At 37.1% G+C, this 22,594-nt stretch overlaps 1 protein-coding gene across 1 annotated transcript in view; it reads left to right on the plus strand.

Moving 5' to 3' along the window:
* The first annotated feature begins 1,594 nt into the window (after positions 1–1,594).
* LOC577189 overlaps positions 1,595–22,594 on the plus strand; it is a 28,007-nt gene continuing 7,007 nt past the window's right edge. Inside the window, exons 1-12 of the mRNA XM_777433.5 lie at positions 1,595–1,624; positions 2,752–2,812; positions 3,194–3,358; positions 4,887–5,231; positions 5,483–5,594; positions 6,240–6,390; positions 10,777–10,918; positions 11,369–11,534; positions 12,245–12,459; positions 21,040–21,050; positions 21,639–21,699; positions 22,401–22,565. Of these exons, the coding sequence (XP_782526.3) occupies positions 2,770–2,812; positions 3,194–3,358; positions 4,887–5,231; positions 5,483–5,594; positions 6,240–6,390; positions 10,777–10,918; positions 11,369–11,534; positions 12,245–12,459; positions 21,040–21,050; positions 21,639–21,699; positions 22,401–22,565 (1,576 nt within the window). The 5' untranslated portion in view covers positions 1,595–1,624; positions 2,752–2,769. The remainder of the gene's footprint in view (positions 1,625–2,751; positions 2,813–3,193; positions 3,359–4,886; positions 5,232–5,482; positions 5,595–6,239; positions 6,391–10,776; positions 10,919–11,368; positions 11,535–12,244; positions 12,460–21,039; positions 21,051–21,638; positions 21,700–22,400; positions 22,566–22,594) is intronic.

Below are 22,594 nucleotides of genomic sequence, written 5' to 3' on the forward strand. Positions count from 1 at the left end.
CGGTGACGTTAATGGCTGGTCCCCAGATCGACGTCAATGATGCACATCTATAAAATAGTGATTGCGAGTGGTCTGTATAGGAAATCAACGGACTGTGGATTACAAGGACGGTGGATCGAATCCTAGCCGTTGCACTTACATTCTTATTTCCTGTGCCATATGCTCTGCATGCACGAATGGGAACACTGCAAATTATAGAAGGCATTCTCCCCCATGGATTGGAAAAAAGGTGCACAGTTGGGCTCTGGCGGATGGGGGCACCCCCAGCCTGTGCCCCCTGAAAAAACCAAAGTGCCCCATTTAAAAGCAATGCTTTAAAACTAGGCGTTGTGGCGTACGCCTGTAATCCAGCTAACAATGGAAGTTACAAACTGATTTAGCCGATGACGCAGGTTCGAAACTGAATCACGTTTTCAGATGGTGACGTTTAAAGGTCGATCCCCAGACGTAAATAATCATATCCAATACACACACACTCACACTAAACACTGCTTAAGAAACAAAGACGGAAAAAATGTCCCCCCTCTCAAATGGTCGTCCCATATGTTTTGGTTTTTTTTTACTTGTTGTTGCTTGTAAGAAATTATTATTTTTGATGGTAACCCCTCCCCCTCCCCCCTCCCCCCCCCCTCCCCCCTCCCCCTCCCCCCCTCCCCCCTCCCCCCCTCCCCCCCCCCCCCCCATTTCCCTTCAAGTCTAATGCATATCGTACAAATAATCATTAGGGTAGCTATTTCTTTAATTCTATATACTGTATGCATAGATCACATTTCATAATCGGTTTAGAGGAGTAGATATCAATTAGAGGACCATCAATCGATGCTTTTCAATATGTTGGTGAAACACTCAATGATATCAAGCCTAAAAATCATAATGAAATGTTTCTGAGAAGTTATCTGTTATCCTTTGAAAAGAAAAACAGAATCTGTTAAATAATCATTTCAATAGGTAGATGGAAGCAAAATCATATGGATAACGAGAATAATTTGGAATGCCTTACAAGTAATTCTATCAATGATCGGAATCTTATTTCTATTTAAGATTTTGGGTCATTCATTTTGTACCGGGGTTAGAAGGAAACTCCTATTACATGTGGTTTTAAAACTAATTTTCCTCTGCTAAATATTGATCAGATTTCTTCAGATTTCTTCTTTTTTTGTCTTACATTCTAAATTCCGTAAATGAGAACTCAACACATTTGAAGTTAGCGAATGTCGAATTAGTTTAATAAAAGCATATTGATTTTCAATTTTCAAAGGCTTCGTTCAATGAAAGGAAGAGACTACTTTAATTGCTTTTTGTATCATCTTTGCCAGTCATGTTTAAAATATTCCATCTATAAATGTATTCAAAAGTCAATAAAATCAATCAATAACTTCATCCCAATCTAAAAACCATATGTTAGGTCTGTTTGCTAGAACTTGACAAGTTCAATTAGCAAAAAACAAAACCCTTTTAGATGATCATTTATGACAATGTTATCTATCTATGATTGGGCTATATCTGTTTTCTACCATGTTTAATCACCTGCTACAACTCTCACGAATGCCCTAAGTTTTCCTAATAAAATACAACACGCTGGCAAGAGACAAATCATCTTCTCCTTGGCTTCTGACCTAAAGAGGTGAGTCTTTTTGTTCTAACGAAATTCACTAGGTAGGAAAATTGTAATTAGTAAAAAGACAAGGTGTTTTCTAATAGAATTTAATTCTTAAAGTTATAACTTATTCATACAAATATACAGTCGAAATTAATACGATAATATATAAAAGTAATTTATTTCATTGTCGTATTTGTTTATTTATTTTCGACCAAAATGTAAGATTAGAATATAGATACAAATTTTAGAGAGATACATAACAATTATGAAATGATTTACACAATGAACTCATATCGGGGCAGAGCCTGTGTGATATGCGGTTACAGCATTCAAATCATATTCTTTATCAAATGTTAATAATGACTTTCTATATGAAGCTTATATTTATTTGCTTTATTTTCTCCACTGAATGTCTTATATTCTTGTGTTCTCGTGATGACTTTGATTAATTCATTCACCTGTAGACACTAGTTTTGTTTTCTTAGATATCAATGAAACTCTTCATGCTGTTGCTGAGAATTTCTTATTTGTCATGATATAATTTTCATTTCGTACTTTGGTACGCAGTCTTTTGTAACCATATGACTAATTAGCAACATATATTATAGATATTAACTAGAAGCACTAAAAGAGCTGGTCTTTTGATTTAGTTGTTTTACATTCCATCTTTACATATATATATATATATATTCTTTTACTTTGGTAAAGTTAGATAACTCGAATTCGTAATCTCCTCCAGAACCGTTAGTAAACACGATCGCAATGACTTTCGGAAACCCAAATCAAGGCAATTTTCATAACCTTATGTGACACGTATTTAAAAAAGCTGACAAATTACGTAATCCGAGGGAATACAATCTTGACATAGGGTAGTCTTAAAGTTGATTCTTCAAAGTCTTTGCGATCATGTCAATGTTGTTTCATCATGTCTTTATTTCAAATGATTGACCATACCATTCCGGACTCATGGCAGGTTATGCGAATTCTAATACACCAACAATTTTTTTTTTTAAATATATAATACACTTTGTGTTACAGTTACAGTTGGGTTACTTATCGTAAGGGCTATACAAAAAATAAACAATAAATTATTTGATCGTCCATTTATGTAATATTTATGTTTTAAAAACTGAATGTATTTAACTTTGCAGATTGTGAATCCATCAGCCATGTTGCCTTTAATCTTGTTAGCGATCTGTCTGATTTCCACAGGTAAGATATAAGTAAGATATAAGCTACATGCAACAATATGACACTTGTGCCGATAAATTGATTTTGAACCTGAGTTCAAGATCCGGGATGACGGTGAAACGTTGGATGATTGCAGATTTGTTTAATGATTACATTATTACGAGGAGGGAAATGTGATTTTGTCAATTACATATCTTGGAATTTTCCTAAAGAGTCAAATTAGTACCTCCGAAACATCCAAAACACTTTCGGCTAACGCTTTGTGAAATGCGACTTTGAAACATTTTTACTAACGCACTCACGGATGAGTATTACCTTTAACATTTACGGTATTGTTAATCGCATTTTTATTTTTAATATTCATTGAATATTATCATTTCCGTTCTTTGTTCGTCCAACCAGGCCAAGCCTACGACTACAATGACGTTATCAAAAAGTCAATCTTGTTCTTCGAGGCCGAGCGATCGGGTGATCTGCCGAATGACAACCGCATCGACTACCGCGGTGATTCTGCTATGGGGGACAAGGGATTCAACAATGAAGACTTGACTGGTGGATGGTACGATGGTAAGTTGACATAATTGATAATATTGTCTTGTGAAAAGCTTGATATGATTCTTATGAATAACAGACAATTCTTCTGGATTTCCATTATTTATTTATTCCAAAACTGAGAAAGATAAAAATGGGAGCCTTAGTCTTTAGTATATAACAGTTACAAAAAAAAAAATTGGATGGGTATTAATTTATTAATCCTCACTCCCTCCTCCCCCCCCCCCATTTCTCACTCTGTCTCTCTCTCTCTCTCCTCTCTCTCTCTCTCTCTCTCTCTCTCTTTCTCGTTCTCTCGTTCTCTCCCTCTCTCTATCTCTTACTATCTCACACTCTTACTATTTCCTCTTCCTTCCCCTCTGTCTCCCACTCTCTCCATCAAAACCCTGCTATCTCTCTCTCTCTCTCTCTCTCTCTCTCTCTCTCTCTCTCTCTCTTGCTCTGCTCTATGTTGTCTGTTGCTGATGTCTATGGGGCGGGGGGAATGTGAAGTTGAGGGGTGTGGGTTGGGAGGGGATATGTTGGGCTTTTAATTATATTGCTACCTACTGGAGAGTTTGTGAGAAGAAATTACATTCTGATTGAGGTTAATTTCACCAAGTGATCATAGTTTTTCTTTTCTTTGTTAGGAAAATCAAATTCTCGATATGGATGGCACTTTCCTTACACCCGAAGCATTTAGGAGCAGAGTTCGGTCTTAGAATACTTTGAGGGTGCTTTTAATTCAGATTGTATACACCCTTTTCCCCATAGAACCTTGTCTTCTTTTATAATTTGTTTGATGTACAGCTAAACTTTATCATCTGACATAGTTTATCCATAGATTTATATGAGTATTTAAAGGGAAAGAATATTCCAGTCTTGTTTTCCTTTTTTTTAGCGGTGTCTGACAACCTTTCCCGAAGTAAATTTTTGTCAGTTTTTCTTGTTTGGAGTGTACTGGCAAGTTTGTGTCAATGGTAGAGCTATCGTGGTAAAGTAGTAGTTCATTCCCTTCACTCTCAATACAATGGTTGAGGGTTCGAATGTAAGCCCGGCACTTAAGTCTTCTAGCATGACATTAATCCACATTTGCCACTCTCAACCCAGGTTTAAATTGGAATCTGACAATTGCTGGGGTAATAATAATTGCAGGGCCCACAGTTGGAGCAGTTATAATACCGGTGTGGTCCTAAATAAGATCCCATTATCATTATCATTACTAAGGACTCGAAGAGTTTTCAGGGTTTTTTATCAAGAGATTGTGGCTGGGTTGACAACTTTTCAGTGAGTGACTTGAATTGTCTAATTAGCAGAAAGTGGTCAAATATTACGGACTCTATATAAAGACTGACTACTGCAGGGTAGGTCCATTGCTCATCCTGTACTTGAGCTGTATCAACATGGCAATTAACTTCCTTTTTTGTTTTAAAACCTTTTCCGGGACCTCTTCTTCTTTTCGTCTCGTTCACGGCCCTAATTTCACTGAAAGGAATACTAGAATTAGGGAAATTGAGAAATAGATACAAAACAATGTTTTATTTTCTTCTTCTATATATTATAGCTGGAGACCATGTTAAGTTTGGCTTGCCCATGGCTTCCTCTGCCACTCTACTTGCCTGGGGTATCATCGAGTTCGGAGGAGCTTACAGTGCTGCGGGCCAGTACAATAACGCTCTTGACGAGATCCGATGGGCCACTGACTACTTCCTCAAATGCCACGTCTCCCCCAATCAGCTCTACGTCCAGGTTGGTGATGGTAATGCTGACCATGCATACTGGGGTCGTCCCGAAGACATGACCATGAGCAGACCAGCTCTGAGGGTCACTAAAACAAATCCCGGCTCCGATGTTGCAGGAGAAACAGCCGCTGCCTTGGCCGCTGCTTCCATTGTCTTCAAGAATAGTGGTAAGATGTACGGCACTTGATTATTACGCCAATTAAAAGTTTATACTACGTCCAATCCTCCTTCCTTTTGTAGCCCTGCATCAGTTGTTTTTTCTTCTTTTTGTTGATATTTGTATTATTTAAGGAATTTACATCCCCTTTGGCGAATTGTAAAAGATTTTTAAAAAAATAACATTTTGCATGGCTTCTGGTACAGCGCCGTTCATGGCGTCTGCTCTACAATACTTTAAATATATTTATTCTCTTTCTAGACCGAAGCTACTCGAACGAACTTCTTGATCACGCAAAGACCCTCTTCGACTTCGCCGACCAGAACCGCGGAAAATACACCGACTCCCTCTCCGGACCTGGCAGTTTCTACAGGTTAGTGCCGGGTCTTCTTTTATTCGTATTTACCCCCCCCCCCCCCCCCTCCCCTTCCCCCAATACAAAAAATGATAGTGATAATAAATAAATAAATTTAAATAAAAATGATAAATTGTTGTTATTATATAATGGAAGATGGATAAATGAATAGATAAATAAACAAATTATGCAAATAACTTATCCGTACTCCTTTTCTGACTTACTAGAGTAAAGGTGGTTTTGCTTCCACCAGTGCATAGGTCCACTGCCTTGACCGTTTCCGTGTCGCGCGCCCAATCACGGCACAGAATTTACACACCTCAACGCTCGCATTTACGACTTTCGACGGGTGCATTTTCGGGGACGCGCGATCTGTGTGGGATGCTTTTTATTGGGAGGACATAGATGATGGAAGAATTTAGAAAAATGTAAAAACGGACAGAACCTGGACTACCACCAGCGATGATCCGAAGACTAGGACTTATAGTCCCAGACCATCAACTTTCATGTTTAAATTCAGATTAAAATCATCAACTTTTTTGTAATCATGGTCCCGAATCAATGAAAGTTCCCCTACTGTAATGGCAAAAAAACACCAATGGGGGTTAAAAGAGCAAAGGAGAGTAGCAACGTTGTAATTGTTGTGTGTACCGCCCTCGACAGATCCTCTGGCTACAATGACGAGCTTGCATGGGCTGCTATCTGGCTCTATCGAGCTACGGGAACACAGTCTTACCTCACCAAAGCCAAGAGCTTGTATAGTTCTGGCACACCCTGGGCCCTGTCCTGGGACGACAAGAACGCCGGTGTACAGGTAACGTTTCTTCATTCTAGAGGTGTTGTGGTTAAGTGGGTAAGACGCGGGACTGTGAACAACAGGGTTCGGGGTTCGGATCCCTGTCACAGCATTAACGTCCTTTTGGGAATACATTAATCTACATTTGCCTCACTCGACCCAGGTGAGGTAAATGGGCAGGAATTGATTCCTTTAAATGCCAGAGAGCCATAATGACAGCAATACTGAAACAGGGGTAAAGATTAATGTGGAGCGCAAAATGTGACAAGTTTGACAGACATGAGGGCTTAAAAGAACCCACTTTATTATTATTATAATTATTTTTGTTTTAATTATTATTGTTATAATTATCATTATGATCCTGGTTGTTATTATTTTCATGACATAATAATGACATGAAAGTAAACTCAACCACTTTTGAAGGGCAATCATTCAGTCCAAGTCCTTCGTGTCCAAATGAAAATCTGTTGTAATCTCTGTGGCGTAAGAGTTCAGTTTTGCCATGGGGGAATATTGTAAGCTATCCAATTTTCAAATATTGCTAGGGAGGAAAGCAAGCAAGCAAAATTCTTACACTTTGATATAGTGACAATGAGATTTCATTGAAAAAAGACAATTTTATTCTGAAGATTTCAAGTAGTTACGGTGTATCAAAATTCCGGCCAGCCATTACCCAAAACATATAATTCTAATTTGTATGAGATAATTTTTTTAACCGTGACCCCAACCCCCCCCCCCCCCAGGCGCGGATCCAGGATTTCTTAGGGGAGGGGGCCCAACTTTTTTTTTTTTTTTGCTGCCGAAAATTTGAAAATCGCGCCGGCCGAAAAGTCGCTCAGTGGGGGGGGGGGGGTGGGTTGTTGTCATACAGAGCACATTTTTTTTTTTTTTTTTTTTTTTTTTTTTTTTTGCTCCCGAAAATTGTAAAAACGCGCCGCCCAAAAATTCGCTCAGTGGGGGGGGGGGGGGGGGGGGGGGGGGGGGGGGGGGGGGGGGGGGGGGGGGGGGGGGGGGGGGGGGGGTATTGAGCACATTTTTTTTTTTTTTTGATCCTCAAAAAAATTTCAATTTGCACCCCCCCCCCCCCCCCCTTGAGCGCCAGGGGGGGGGGGCCCAACCCCCCAAAAAGGTAAAAATCACGTGATTTTACATGAATTTTTTCTCAAGGGGGGGGGCCCGGGCCCCCCGGGCCCCCCCCCCCCCTGGATCCGCCACTGCCCCCCCCCTAAACAAAATAAAAAAATCTTGAATACAAATAAATTCAGCAGAAGAAAATGTTTAAAATGAATGCAAGAACCCCCGGCTTTATCAGTTACCCGGCTTTCCTTGGTAAATATTTCAAGAAGTCCATCTTCTTTGTCATTAAATTATGAATGAGGGAAATGAATAAGTTTAGCCCGTAACACTGTGATATTTATTTTACTGGAAAAAAATCATGAGCCTTCATTTCTTTGGATTAAGAGTGTGCAAGGAAAAGCTGAACAAAAGCGCTTAACTGTGGAGTGAAAGAAGGGGCGGGGTCCAAATTATTTCATAGGACGCGTAACGTAAAGCCCAAGTCCACTCCAAAAATAACTTACTTCCAATAGAACCAGAAAAATCAGACAAACCAATCAAAAAAAGTTTGAGCAAAAACGGATAACTTATAAGAAAGTTATGAATTTTTAATGACATGGAAAACTTTAAAAATCACTACACAAATTGGCAACTCACTCATGAGTCTGTGACGTAGGGTCCTCACTATCCACTAATTATTTTCTTTATATTGATAATATAAATTTCCTATTTTCACCCTAAGAATCTTATTTCTTCACACCAGCATCCAAGTTAGATTGTTAGTAATATTTGTATGTGTGGATGCACAAATAAAGAGTAATTTATGTCCAGATCATAAAAATTGAATTTTGATAAACTATTTATATAAAAATCAATAATTATGAAATACAATATTAAGAAAATAGTATCAATTCTTCAAAATTCTTAAAAGTTTTTGGGAAGTGTCATGCACGCAATATGATACAAATCATATAACCTGGGCAAAGGCATGGGGAAATCAAGTTTTGGGGGATAAAAAGGGAAATTAATGGGATTAAAGTATATAAAGCAATTGATAAGTTGTGAGGACATGACGTCACAAACTGATAACCATCTTGGCAAATTGTGTTGTGATTCTCATTGTTCCATAGTTTTACATACTTTTTCAAAAATTCATAACTTTCTTATTAATTATCCGATTTTGCTCAAACTTTTTTTGATTGGTCAAGTTGTCTGATTTTTCTGCTTTTATGGTAAGTAAGTTATTTTTGGAGTAGACTTGCCCTTTAAGGCTCCATGAAACTCATCGAGACATAATATGTCAACACAAGGAAGAATGGAAATAAGGCATTAGATCGCAAATACCCGTCCTTTAGCTTTCAAATATTGAATGCATATTGTCGTCCAACATTGATTTCTTCATCCTGCAGCCTTGGTGAAATCAATGGTGAAATCAATGGTGAAATCAATCGGGAAAATGTAAATTTATCGGCTCACCTGTATGGTTGTATTGAACTCCAGACCCTTGGATACAGTGGCGTACCTGGGATACTCCGTCAGGGGGGGCAAGCGACCGAAACAAACAAAAAGGCGATGCTAATTTTCACTTCTGGCGAGCGAGCGAGCAAAACAAAATCTTTAAGTAACGTTTGGTATATAAACTGGTATTGTTGCAAGTTGGGGGTGGGAACATTCACTTGTTAGCGACGTTAATTTAATTTTTTTGCAAACGAGTGTAGCGAGCAAGAAAAAAATCTTTTTTTTAAGAATTGCCACTTAAACTTGGTTCAAATTATTGTCCCATGCAGGGCGCGGGAACAATATTGTGTTTAGGGTGATTTTATACCCATTTTAGCTAGCGAGTGAAAATACATCTTTCTCTCAATGAATTGCTATATAAAATTTGTTTCATTGTTGCAGGTAGTGGGCGGGCACAATCGTGTTTAAGGCAATGTCAATCCCATTTTGGCGGGCAGGCAACCCCCTACATTTCTCTTTTTAATGATATTGTGGCAGGTTAGTGGTGGGCACATAATTCCACGAGCTAGCGAGCGTAGCGAGCGAAAAAAAAAAATCACTTCTCTTTTATAGGGAAAATATGGTACATAAAACTTGGGTTCATTGTTCCATGTCAGGGACGTGATTATTAAAAGCGGTGTTATTTCTATTTTGGCGAGCGAGCGTAGCGAGCGAGCAAAAAAATCACTTCTCTTTTATAGGGAAAATATGGTATATAAACTTGGATTCATTGTTCCATGTCAGGGACGTGATTATTAAAAGCGGTGTTATTTCTATTTTGGCGAGCGAGCGTAGCGAGCGAGCAAAATTTTGTGATGATAATTGGTTCATAAATTTCAGATTTTTTTGTTGCAGGGCAGGGCTTACACAATCATGTCTAAGGTGATGTTAATTCCGTTTTGGCGAGCACGAGCACACCAAAACTTCTTTGAATAACGTTTGGTACATAATTATTAAGTGGTTGTTGCAGGTTGGGGCAGGAACGTTAGCGGTGTCAATTCCATTTTGGCGAGCGAGCATAGCGAGCAAGCAAAAAAAATAAATTCTCTTTTAATAAAAATTAATAAATAAACTTGTTTTTATTGGTGCAGGTCAGGATGGACGCAATCGCGTTTAACGCGATTCAATTCCTTTTTGGCGAGAGGGCGAAAAAACTCTCCCATTTTTAATGATATTGTTGCAGGTCAAGGGTGGGCACAATTGTTTCCAAAGCAATGTCTATTCATTTTATTCGCGAGCGAGTGTAGCGAGCGAGAAAAATGAATTAGTCTCTTTTAGTAACATTTGGTACATATATTGTGTGTTATTGTTGCCATGGTTGCAGGTTGGGGCCCGTCGGGGCAAGCACAATTGTATTCTAGGCAATACTAATCCTTTTCTTTTTTCAGGGGGACGAGCAAGTGAAAACATTTAATACAAAATAGGCTAGCAAGCAGTTCTATCACTTATATTTTCCTATTTTCATTTGTTTTAATTTTCAGGGCCGTATGCGGAATACTGCCCCCCCCCCCCTTGGTGCGTACGGCCATGGTCTTTTTTTTTTTTTTAAATTTCCCCATTTTTATTCCTTTCCTTTTCTTTTCCCTTTTTCTTCCTTTTCTCTTCTTCTTCCTTTTTTCTTTCCTTTTTTTTCCTTTTTTCTCTTTCTTTCCTTTTTTCTTCCCTTTTCCTTTTTTTTTTCTTTCCTTTCCTTTCTTTTCTTTTCTTTCCGCTTTTTCTTTTTTCCCCCTGGAGCCCGTCAGGGGGGGGGGGCACTCTGCCCCCCTGCCCCCCCATAGGTACGCCAGTGCTTGGATATAAGTATAATATTACATAATAGTATATCAGTATCTATAAATGTCTCTTTTTCAGATGTTAATGTACCAACTTACAGGATCGAATGACTACAAGAATGCTGTAATCGGATTCCTAGATAGTTGGCAGCCTGGTAGAATGACTTACACACCAAAGGGTCTGGCATGGCGAAGCGAATGGGGACCACTCCGCTACGCAGGTCAGTCTATCCAACCAAATTACTTCATTAATATCTCTAGTCTTGTCACTCATTTTCGTTTGTTAATATGGGCTAATTTAGGTAAAAATAAAACCACAATTTGTATTATCATTATATTTATTGTTTTTATGTGTGTGTCACGTCCTTATGTGTAATGGGCGTTCCCCACACGAGCATTTGCTTTCCGGGTTTTCCCCTCCTTCTACTTTTTTAATATTTATTTACAGAACTGTTTATATGTTTACTGCTAATCATATTTTTTTATAAGAAGGGAAGAAATTTGAATTCCGGCCTATTCAAAATTTCGATTTTCCAAATATCCATTTCGAATTTTCAATTTTCCAAATATCCATTTCAAATTTTCAATTTTCCAAATATCCATTTCAAATTTTCAATTTCAAATGTCAACATTTCAATATTGGTTCAATTTTAATCATTTATCCACTGCAGCCAACACTGCTTTCATCGCTGCAATAGCTTGCCGCGATAATATCAACGGCAATAAATACTGTTCATTTGTGGAGCAACAGATACACTACATGCTCGGTTCCACCGGCCGAAGCTTCGTCGTTGGATTCGGTAACAACCCCCCTCAACGTCCTCATCATCGATCAAGGTTTGTTTGTTTGTTTGATTGTTTTTTTGTTTGTTTTTTTATCATAAAAATTTCTATTTAATCCCATACAGTTATGTACTAGTTCTAGTAGCCAGATCAACACGTATTTAGGTTCGTGCAGATATATGCGGTAAAACGCCGCCGCCGCCGCAAAAAAAAAAAAAAAAACGCCGCGGTTTTTCAAAAGTGTAAATGAGTGGCAACTACACGCAATAAAGTTCCAATGCGTATTCACTAAGCTCTATATGATTGGTTAGAAAATGTGAAACGTATTTGACGTCTTCATTAAAAGAAACCGCCGCGCTTTACCTTTGCATATCTGATCAATGCTTCTGTCTGTTCTGTTCTTGTATCAGTCGCTTAGAAGTAATAGCCTGCCTATCTGTCCTTGATGTACCTGGAGGCTGGAGTAGATATTTGCGTAGGCTGCAATCTTTACAGCATACAAAGGGTTCATGATCAGTAATTAAAGGTTCTTGATCTTGTTTATTTTCAAACTTTATGAGCAACGAATGCCATTTACCTGTAGATATTCCTAGAGTACACAAAAAAGGAATGCCCTTGAAAAAATGTCTTATCATTTTTTTTTAATGAATGAGCAATACAATTGGTGATGGTTAAGGCCATTGAAGGCCACTGAAATTGCATGAGGTTGATTTTTCGAAATTCTTTACGATCTTTCTTCGTCATCCTACCTATTATGACTGCAGCTCCTGCCCCGATCAGCCCCAATCCTGTAGCTGGAACGAGTACAACTCTGCGAGTGCGAACCCCCAGACTCTCCAAGGAGCCCTGGTCGGAGGTCCTGACCAGTACGACAACTATAACGACAAACGTGACGACTACATATCCAACGAGGTCGCCTGCGACTACAACGCCGGCTTCCAGTCCGCTGTTGCCGGTCTCAAGCAGCTCGTCATGGATGGCAAAATCTAGTTGCTCACCTCCAAGCCCTTTCGACCATGCTGGAGAAAGAAATTCGTGTTAAAATTAATCGTTGGCAATATTTTTTGATTTATCTGACAGAAAACGTGTAAAAATTATCGTCTCAGTGAGAAATTAAACCATCGTGTATTTGTATTGTGTTATATCTTTTATATTCATTTACATGGGTATGAAATATATCCTCTATAGATCCCCACACTCGATGTATAATTCCTGCATGTACACTACATTATTTTGTCTAACATTATCCGAACTTCCTGGATTGAAATACTTAATTTCTATGGTTACATGTTACATAATTAAGCGACTAATACGTATATTCTATAAATCGATTTAAATATTAACTTTGTGGAATCTGTACTCGCCCTCAAATGGATACAATAAAGTAAATATTGCAAAAAAAAAAGAATAGTTGTATCAGGATTTTATTGAGAGGAGGGGGGGATAGTGTAATAGTCATAAGGATTACATTCATTCCTTTAAAAATAAACAATTTAAAATAAACGTTATGGAATTTGTACACCCTCTCAAATGCATACAATAGAATCTTGTTTTGTTTTCACATTTTTGAAACTCGTTGTAACAAGGACTTAGTGACCATCAGGTTAACCTGTTTTATATCACTTGGTATAATTATATCAAAGCTCTTTATAACGAGTTTCCACTGTATATCAGGAACTGCCAGGTGGAATGGAAGATGTTGTCATTTCCTGCTCTCAATGAAACTTTTTTATACTCACTTCTCTAAACTTTATTATATTCACTTCTCTAAACTTTTTTATACTCACTTCTCTAAACTTTATTATATTCACTTCTCTAAACTTTTTTATACTCACTTCTCTAAACTTAATTATATTCACTTCTCTAAACTTTATTATATGCACTTCTCTAAACTTTATTATATTCACTTCTCTAAACTTTTTATTATATTCACTTCTCTAAACTTTGCCAGGGTATACACACGTGTTGGTGAAGCTGGAATGTGCGTGCAGTTGTGAGAATGTCCAGGAAGAGGGTGGGATCGAGATACAGAAAGATCGAGTGCGAGAAGAGAAGACGCAGAAAAGAGGGGGAGAGAGCACGATATTTAGAGAGAGAGAGAGAGAGAGAGAGAGAGAGAAAAATGTAAAGAGAGATAGAGGAATGGTAGAACAGAGATATATAAGAGATATGGCATGAGGGAGGAGATATAGAAGTTCAAATGCAAAGGAACATGGATTAGAGGGATAGCGATATCCATGTGAAGTCTTAGGGGTAGAGCATCGCATATTCTTTTTGATCTTGATACTTAATAATTCTTCCTGTACACAGCTCTTACGGGCTTTCCAGTCAAGATTAATTCATGTCATTGCAAACATGGCAATTTTATTTATTTATTTATTTTATTCAGCACTTTCAAGAAATATAACAATGACACAATATAAACAAGGTGATTACAAAATTAGAATGACAACAATAATAAAAATACAAATTTTAGTAGCAATATTCTGAGTGCAACAGACGGCGGCCGAGGAAAAGGAGAGCAAACTTAATCACTGTAACCGTAAAGGTCCCTCTGCCCAACCAACTGATGCAATCGAAAGACTGGCAATCGTTATCTTTTGAAATTCTGTTTAACGATTTCTCTTCCAGTACGTATGAGCCGCAACACACTCACTAACTAAAATGTGATTTTACATGTGGTTATGGAATTTTTTCCATAACAAAATCCTCTGTACGGCCATGCATTATGGCTCAAGGCATGGGCACACAGGATTTTTTTTTTCTGTTGGGGACCGGGGGAAATTTAATGAATTATTGATAATTTATTGCATTTTCTTTGGTGTTTTTTTTTATTTGTGGGAACTGCCCCCTACCCTAGCCCCCGCTGCGTACAGTCATGGTTCAGTGGCAAAGCAATGGCCTCGTAACTGTGAGGCCCCAGGATCAAAACAGTGTCGATGTGCTATATTAGTGCCATTTTGTTGAGCATTAATCCTCATCACTGTCATTTACGACTTAAGGGAGTAGGTCCCCTAGCTGATAAGCATAGTGGCAGCTTTAGCAGTCACGCAAACACACTGGCAAATTATTATTCAATAAAATCTGAGAATGTTTACTATTATCTAGATCTATTAGGAATAAATCATTGTCAAAATAATTCCATAAATTGAGGTAAAAAAAAATGAGCAACAGTGTACATCGAGACTTAACTTATCTGGATTTTGTTTTAAAAAAGATGATAGATTATTATTTATTTATTGATTTATTTATTTATTCATGTTTTCTTTATAAAAAGCAGGGTAGTCCCATTCAAGCCGCAAGGCCTGCTTTACAAGGGAGCCCTGCTGTACACAAATTACATTTCAAATATCTTACAATACACATACAAATATACAAAATATACAATAATTAAAAACAACATAATATAAACAAACTATAAAACATTTTATACAAATAGGAGATTAGATGAAAATGGAAGAGGAGAGAGTGTAAACGAAAGAGAGAGAGAGAGAGAGAGAGAGAGAGAGAGAGAGAGAGAGAGAGAGAGAGAGGGGGTGGTAGCAATACTTCATGTGAGCGATCGCAAAATCAACTCACTTGAATTGAATTTCACGGACATTACATCAAATGAGGATGGGAAAATGCAAATTAAACTTTTACAAATTCAGTATTAATAAACATGAAAATGGCCTTTGTAATTTTTGTCATGAAACTGAAACAATTGAACATTATTTAACGGTCTGTAAGAAATATATATGAGAGAGGAAAAGCTGTTTTCAAGGCTGAAAATAAAAAAAGAGGAGTTTACATAATTTATTGGGGATAGAAGATCATCTGCATGCTCTGATGGATTTTTATAAAGCCACATATAGATACCACTCATTGTAGTTGGCGAGTTTTAACTAACTTTGCCAAGGTGATGTAAAGAGCAAATTGTATTGTTTATTTTTTTAAAGATACTATGTCCCTTTTGCAGCCAACACCAAATTATGTAGAACTTTGAAGGTATTATGAATATGTCATGTATGTCCTATCTGTGAAATTTAAACGTTAGCAGTGTCCTAATATTCAAATTATGCAACGAAACCCGTTTACTTGCTAGACTTCACTGGCAGACACTATTGAGTGACTGACTGGCTTTTTTCTTTTTTGGTAATAACATACATAAAACGAGCTGTAAAGGGTACATGAGCATTTGTCTACATCAATAACCCACTTCTTGTGATGGCCAAAATTAATCTGATTGAATCTTTGCGCAGCATAAAACTTACGACCATTTGGTTCAATGGTCTTAAAATCAGACTATTACTTACTGGCTCTATAGCTCTTAAGTTCGTTCGACAACTAATAGTCGTTATTCCCCCCCCCTTTTTTTTTAGGGAAGTTCTAAATTAGTATTATCTTTCAAATACTATTGGAATTTAACCTTTTCATTTTTTTGGCTAGCAAATGGGACATAGTACCTTTAATGTGTTAATTATATATAGGCCTAAAAGACAAAGTTTTATTTAGTACTTATATTATTTCATGTTCACCTGCTCTCTCTCTCTCTCGGAGAGGAAGGAAAGGAAAATTATAGTTTAGCACTGCCTAGTTAACCTTTATTATTAATACTCGCACCCTGTTCATGGTTGACACCTAAAATAATTATTGCCCATGCACACCATCGATTGAATGGAAGCTGTGAAACTCATTGAATCAATAATTTTGAGCTAGAAAAAAAGAAACAGCGCCATCTAATCATCATTGATGAATAATTCGAAAAACAGTATTGCCAGGCGGAAATAATCTTTTCAGATTGGACAGCCTTAAAACCCTAAAACAACAACAATGACACATTCAACGCTGACTCTTATCATCAAAGCAGAGCCCGGTTTGATATGGCTTAATTAAGTTCAAAAGTTATTAAGTTATTAAGTACCAAAATTCAAAGTTTTTAAATTCAATCACAAATTTGCGGGCAAATTTGCTTAAAGGGAAATCTTACCTTGATAGCAAACTTGTCTAGAATAAAGCAGAAAAATCAGAGAAGCATAGCCTACTGATGAAAGTTTGGATGACATAGGACAAAAAATGAGAAAGTTACGAACTTTTGAAAGTTGCAATTACTATAGGTATGGGCTCTAGATCTTCAAATTGGCTGAATTGATAATGTCCAAGTGACGTACGTACAACTTTCCCACTTGCTCCAATACACAAAAGGACTATAATTTCAAATTTTCATAAATGTATGACTCGGGATGGTCTGTTCTTTTTAGAAGACCTGTCATAATGTACTGTCCGTAATATATGTTGAGTAGTGCCCCGCGGGTGAAGGCACTTGGAAGAAAAACAGAAATATCTGATATTTCGGCAACAAACGGGAGAGTAATCCGTCATACGTCACAATCCACTGACAAAATTGCTGATTGGTGTAGTGATCTCATATTTCAAACAATCATAAATTTCTTAATATTGGTCCGATTTATTTCAAATTTTCGCCATTCTGTTTCTCTGATTTGTCTGCTTTCATTCAAAATGAACTTATGAGAAGGGTTGGATTGCCCTTAAGCCAATGAAATGCAATTATTTCAGTATATTATACCAGTTTTTTGTACTCTCTTAATGTAAAGGAGTGAATTTCTCACTCTACATTAAGAGTGGATGAACGTGCACTCCTAATAGAGTGATAATGCACTCCCGTTTGAGTGAGGGGGGGGGGGGTAGTGAGCACACCTTTTTTTTTTTTGGTCCTCGAAAATTTTAAATTTGCACCCCCCCCCCCCCTCCCCCTTGAGCGCCAGGGGGCCCATCCCCCAAAAAGGTAAATTCACGTGTTTTACACGTTTTTTCCCCGGGGGGGGGGGCCACACCCCTTGGATCCGCCATTGCTTGATACTGAGTTGATGATTTCACTCCCAAAGCGGTGAATTGTCTCCACTCTGTCCACATGAGTGATAACATTTTCACTTTTTAAAAGATTGGTGTTTCACTCTTTCCTGAGTGAAATAGTGACCACCCCTTTTTTCATTCGAAAAAGATTGTCCTTCATTTGACTCCTTATGAGAGTGGAATTTCACTCTCTTTTGAGTGCAATTTCACTCTTTTACATTTAGAGGGTAAGTTGTTCTTGATAACATTTTTACTAGAACGGGAGCAAGAGGGTAAATCTTCAATATATATTAAACATTGTTGTCCGCAAATTTCAACTGTGCAACCTTTGTCTCTGTACACATTATGGTAAAACATTCACCCACCATCCCCAAACGTTGTGTATAGTCGACTCTGGTCATGAGTAGGGACATGTCATTAGCAACCAATGGCTTTAGAGATTGCTGTAGAGTGATAGGGTTAACAGACTAGAAAAACTACTTTACCTGATTGTTTTAATAATTATTTTATTTTTAATAGAGATATAAATCAATATAGTACTAGAAATTCACACAAACTTTATGTTCCTTCATTTCGCTATATAATTTGTCAAGAACAGTAATAAAATATAAAGGATCCATTATTTGGAATAACTTACCAGATTCTCTCAAAGCATGCCCAACATTATGTAGTTTTAAGCTTAATTTTAAACACAAACAAATATCAAGTTACAATATACTTTTTTTAGCTTTTATTAATTCTACCTGTCCTTGTATGTGTGTTTATATGTCTTAGTTAATGTAATGTCTATATTGTCAATGTTTTGCTTTTAATTACTGAAGATTTTACTTTTGGGGTTGTAGAAAAAGGGGACCAGCCTTGATAGGTCAATGGCCTTTTCTGGTCCCTCACATCCCTACTCCACCCATTAATAATTTTTAGTGTTACTGTTGTTGTTTTATTTGTTCTTATTATATTTTATATATATTGCATTTTGTATAATTGTATTTTGAATGTTATAATGATGTTTTTATTGGACCAATGAATTTAGAGATGGTTGTAGAGTGATAGGGTTAACAGACTAGAAAATACCTAACGCAGAGCATGACACACGCCTATACAAAATTATGATTTCAAAGTCGTGACATCTCGAGATAAACGCTATTTGATCATACTCCGATTATTCAAAAGATAAATATGAAATGTCAACAGTTGTGTGTACCTTTCAGCGAGCCTTAAATTGATTAACAAATTATGGTAAAACATTCACAGCCCCACCTCCCCCCGCTCCCGGCCCTTCCCCGATAAAAATTGTTTAGGGAAGCAGCAAATGTGCAATTATAAAAAATATATATATATACGCAATGTATTTGAAGGCCCGATTGTTTTCCAGAGTTCTACACAACATAGCATCGTCGCACGTATACCAAGTATATTTCAACTATTGATGTCATTTAAAGGCACTCGTCAGCATAATGAAGAAACGTTATCAAAGCAGTCAATCAAAACTACGCAAAATATTCAAACACGAACTTAATATAAATCGAACTAATGGCGTTTTTTACATAGAATATGTTTGGCCAAGTTCAGTTCGTCACAACATATGGTGTACATTCTTTTGTTTCGAGCTTGCCCACCAAAGTAGTACTAGCCAGGCGCGTACGCAGTGGGGTGGTTTTGGGGTTAAACCCCCCCCCCCCCCCCTCCCCTCGAGTTTTTTTATGTGTATGTTTTATGTATGTTATTTTGGAAAACCCCTCCCCTTTTGAGATTTTTTTTGTATTATTATTTTTTAAATTAACAAAAAAAAAAATTGCCAATGGCTGACCTAAAAAAGGTGACCTTACCCCCCCCCCCCCCAACTGGACAAAATGTCAAAATTGTCAAATTTTGAGACCAACAAAAAAAAGTGTCCTCTTACCCCCCCCCCCCCCCCCCCCCCACCGCCCCCCCCCCCCCCCCCCCCCCCGCTCATTCAGCGGCTGGCTGAGTCGTTGCGAAATTTTGGAAAAAACCTAACGCAGAGCATGACACAGGCCTATACAAAATTATGATTTCAAAGTCGTGACATCTCGAGATAAACGCTATTTGATCATACTCCAATAATTCAAAAGATAAATCTAAAATGTCAACAGTTGTGTGTACTTTTCAGTGAGTCTTATATTTGATTAATTGATAAAAAAAAAAAAAAACCAGCTACAAAGACTATGGAAGCAGCTGTGTATGCGTACGTGACTGGTAAGAGCTGTACATAGGTCGAATTTTCTTACGTAAGGGATTGATTTGTAAAGTATGATTTCATACATGATTACAGGTGTCGAGGAGTGGCCTAGCAGTACAGTCAGCTCTCTGCTTTCGTTTCCAAACTGACTCTGACGGACCCCGGTTCGAACTACGTCACGTCTTCCTGGTGGTGATGTTCATGGTCGGTCCCCAGACGTCAATGATCAGATACGTTTGATGCAAGTGGTCCGGACTCGTGGACCAAAAGGTCGGTGACTCGAATCCAAGCTGTGGCACTTACATTCTTATTTCCTTTGCCATGTGCTCTGCAAGCACGAAAGGGAACACTTCAAATTAAAGAAGGAATGCTTCCCCATGGATTGGAGAAGGCCGGATGTACACTTGGGCTCTTGCGGATAAGGGCACACTCGGCCTGTCCCCCTTGTAAAAACCAATGTACCCCCTTTAAAAGAAATGTTTTGAAACGTTAACACTGCTTGAAGAAAAAAAAACCCTCTCAAATTGTCGTCCCTTGTCGTTTTTTTTTTTACTTGTTTTTTCATGTCAGAAACTATTATTTTAGATGAGGCCCTACCCCCCCCCCTCCCCCATTTTTATTAACGTCTCATGCATATCACAGATATACTCATTGGTGTAGCTATTTGTTTAATTCCATATACTGTATGCATAGAATACATTTTAATAATCGGTTAAAAGGAGTAGATAAAATTCATAGGACCACCAATCGATGCCTTGCCATATGTTGGTGGAACATTTAAATATACTAAACCTAAAAATCATAATGAAATGTTTTTTAGAAGTTATCCTTTGAAAAGGAAAAAGAGCGTGTTAAATAATCACTTCAAAAAGTAAAGGAAAGCAAAGTTATATGGATATCGAGAATGATTTGGAATGCCTCGGAAATTATTCTATCAATGATCAAAATATTATTTCTATTTAAGACTTGGGGGTCAACAGTACCAGGGTTGAAACGGAACTCCTATTAAATGTGTTCTTAAAACTAAATTCCCTCTGCTCACTATTGATCAGATTTTCTTCAATTTCTGTTTTCCTTACATTCTAAAATACATAAATAAATACCCAACAAATTTGAAATTCGCGAATGTCGAATAAGTTTTTTAAAAAATTGATTGTTAACTTTCAAAGGCTTCGTTTACTAAAAGGAAAAGACTACTTTCATTGGTACTTTTCCATCTTTGACAGTCAGGTTCTATATCTTCCATCAAAAAATGTGTACAAAAGTCGATTAAATCAATCAATAACTTCATCTTATCCATCCCATCTATAAACCATATGTTTATTAGCAAAAATAAAACGTTTTTTAGATAAAAATTAATGACAATGTTATCTATAGTTGGGCTATTTTTTTTTGTTTCTTTCATGTTTAAACACCTGCTACAACTCTCACGAATGCCTACCCCTAAGTATTCCTGATAAAATACACGACGCTGGCAAGAGACAAATCATTTTCTCCTTGGCTTCTGATCTAAAGAGGTGAGTCTTTTTGTTCTAACGAAATTACACTAGTGAGGAAAATTGTACAAGGTGTTTTCTAATAGAATTTATTTGTTAAAGTTATAACTTACTTATACAAATATATAATTGAAATTAATTTATTTCATTGATTCATTTGTTTTCAAACAAAATGTTAGATTAAACTATGTATAAAAATGTAGAGAGATACATTGAAATTATAAAATAATTTTCACAATAAACTCATATCAGGGCAGGGTCTGTGTGATACTATGTGGTTACTGTATTCAAATGTTGTTCTTCATTAAATGTCAATAATGACATTCGATGAAGAATATATTTATTTGCTTATTTTTATTTTATTTTATTCACTCAATGCCATATATTCTTGTATTCTCATGATAACTTTGATTAATTTATTCACCTGTATACACTAGTTGTAACCTTTCTATTTAATATACTTCGGGTTACAGTTACAGTTGTGTTGCATATTGGAAGGGCTGTATGAAAAAAATAAGCAATAAATTATTTGGGTTTATATTATTTTGATCGTCCATTCAGTTAAGTAATATTTAAGTTTAACAAATATTTATTTATCTAACTTTGCAGATAGTGAATCCATCAGCCATGTTGCCTTTAATCTTGTTAACGATCTGTCTGATTTCCACAGGTAATTTTCACTTTTACCTTCTGATATATTATGATGCCGTATTACGTATTCCAAACGTGATTTCTTTGGGACATACAATCATGATTGTTGGGTATTGAAATTGAACTTGAGTTAATTTCTCTTAAGTCTTTGCATAAATTCAATATGTACATGAAAATGTATACTTAAAATCACTTGGTGTAGAATAAAAACTTTTCGGATGGAGACATCTCTATAAGTTTCAAAATATTTTCACATTTCACAAAATATGATCACAGTGAAATTTAAGGTATCAAAAGCATTGAAAAACAATACCTTTGAAGGAAGTCAGAGGTTACGTTAAAAAAATGATTAAGGTAAGCTTCCAAGTAAGATATAAACTACACGCAACAACATGACATTTTTTTGACCGTGAGTACAAGATCCGGGACGACGGTGAAACGTTGGATGGTTGCTGTTTTTTTTTAATAATTTCATTATCTAGAGGAGAAAATGTGATATTTTTTTCTTCAATGACGTATCTAGGAATTTTCACACACTGAGCAGAGGTACGTCCGAAACAGCTTTCGACTAACGCTTTGTAAAATGCGGCTGTGGATAATTCTTACCAACGCCCTCACGAATGAGTGTTACTTTTTTACATTTACGGTATTGTAAATCGTATTATAACTTATAATATTTTATTATATACTATCATTTTCACTCTTTGTTCGTCCAATCAGGCCAAGCTTACGACTACTGTGACGTTCTTCACAAGTCAATCTTGTTCTTCGAGGCCGAGCGGTCGGGTGAACTACCGAATGACAACAACATCGACTACCGCGGTGATTCCGCTATGGGGGACAAGGGAAACAATAATGAAGACTTGACTGGTGGCTGGTATGATGGTAAGTTTGCTATTGCATGATCGGCGCGC

This window comes from Strongylocentrotus purpuratus, unplaced genomic scaffold (genome assembly GCF_000002235.5).
Source record: "Strongylocentrotus purpuratus isolate Spur 01 unplaced genomic scaffold, Spur_5.0 spur5_scaffold_2, whole genome shotgun sequence".
NCBI classification, from domain to species: Eukaryota; Metazoa; Echinodermata; class Echinoidea; order Camarodonta; family Strongylocentrotidae; genus Strongylocentrotus; species Strongylocentrotus purpuratus.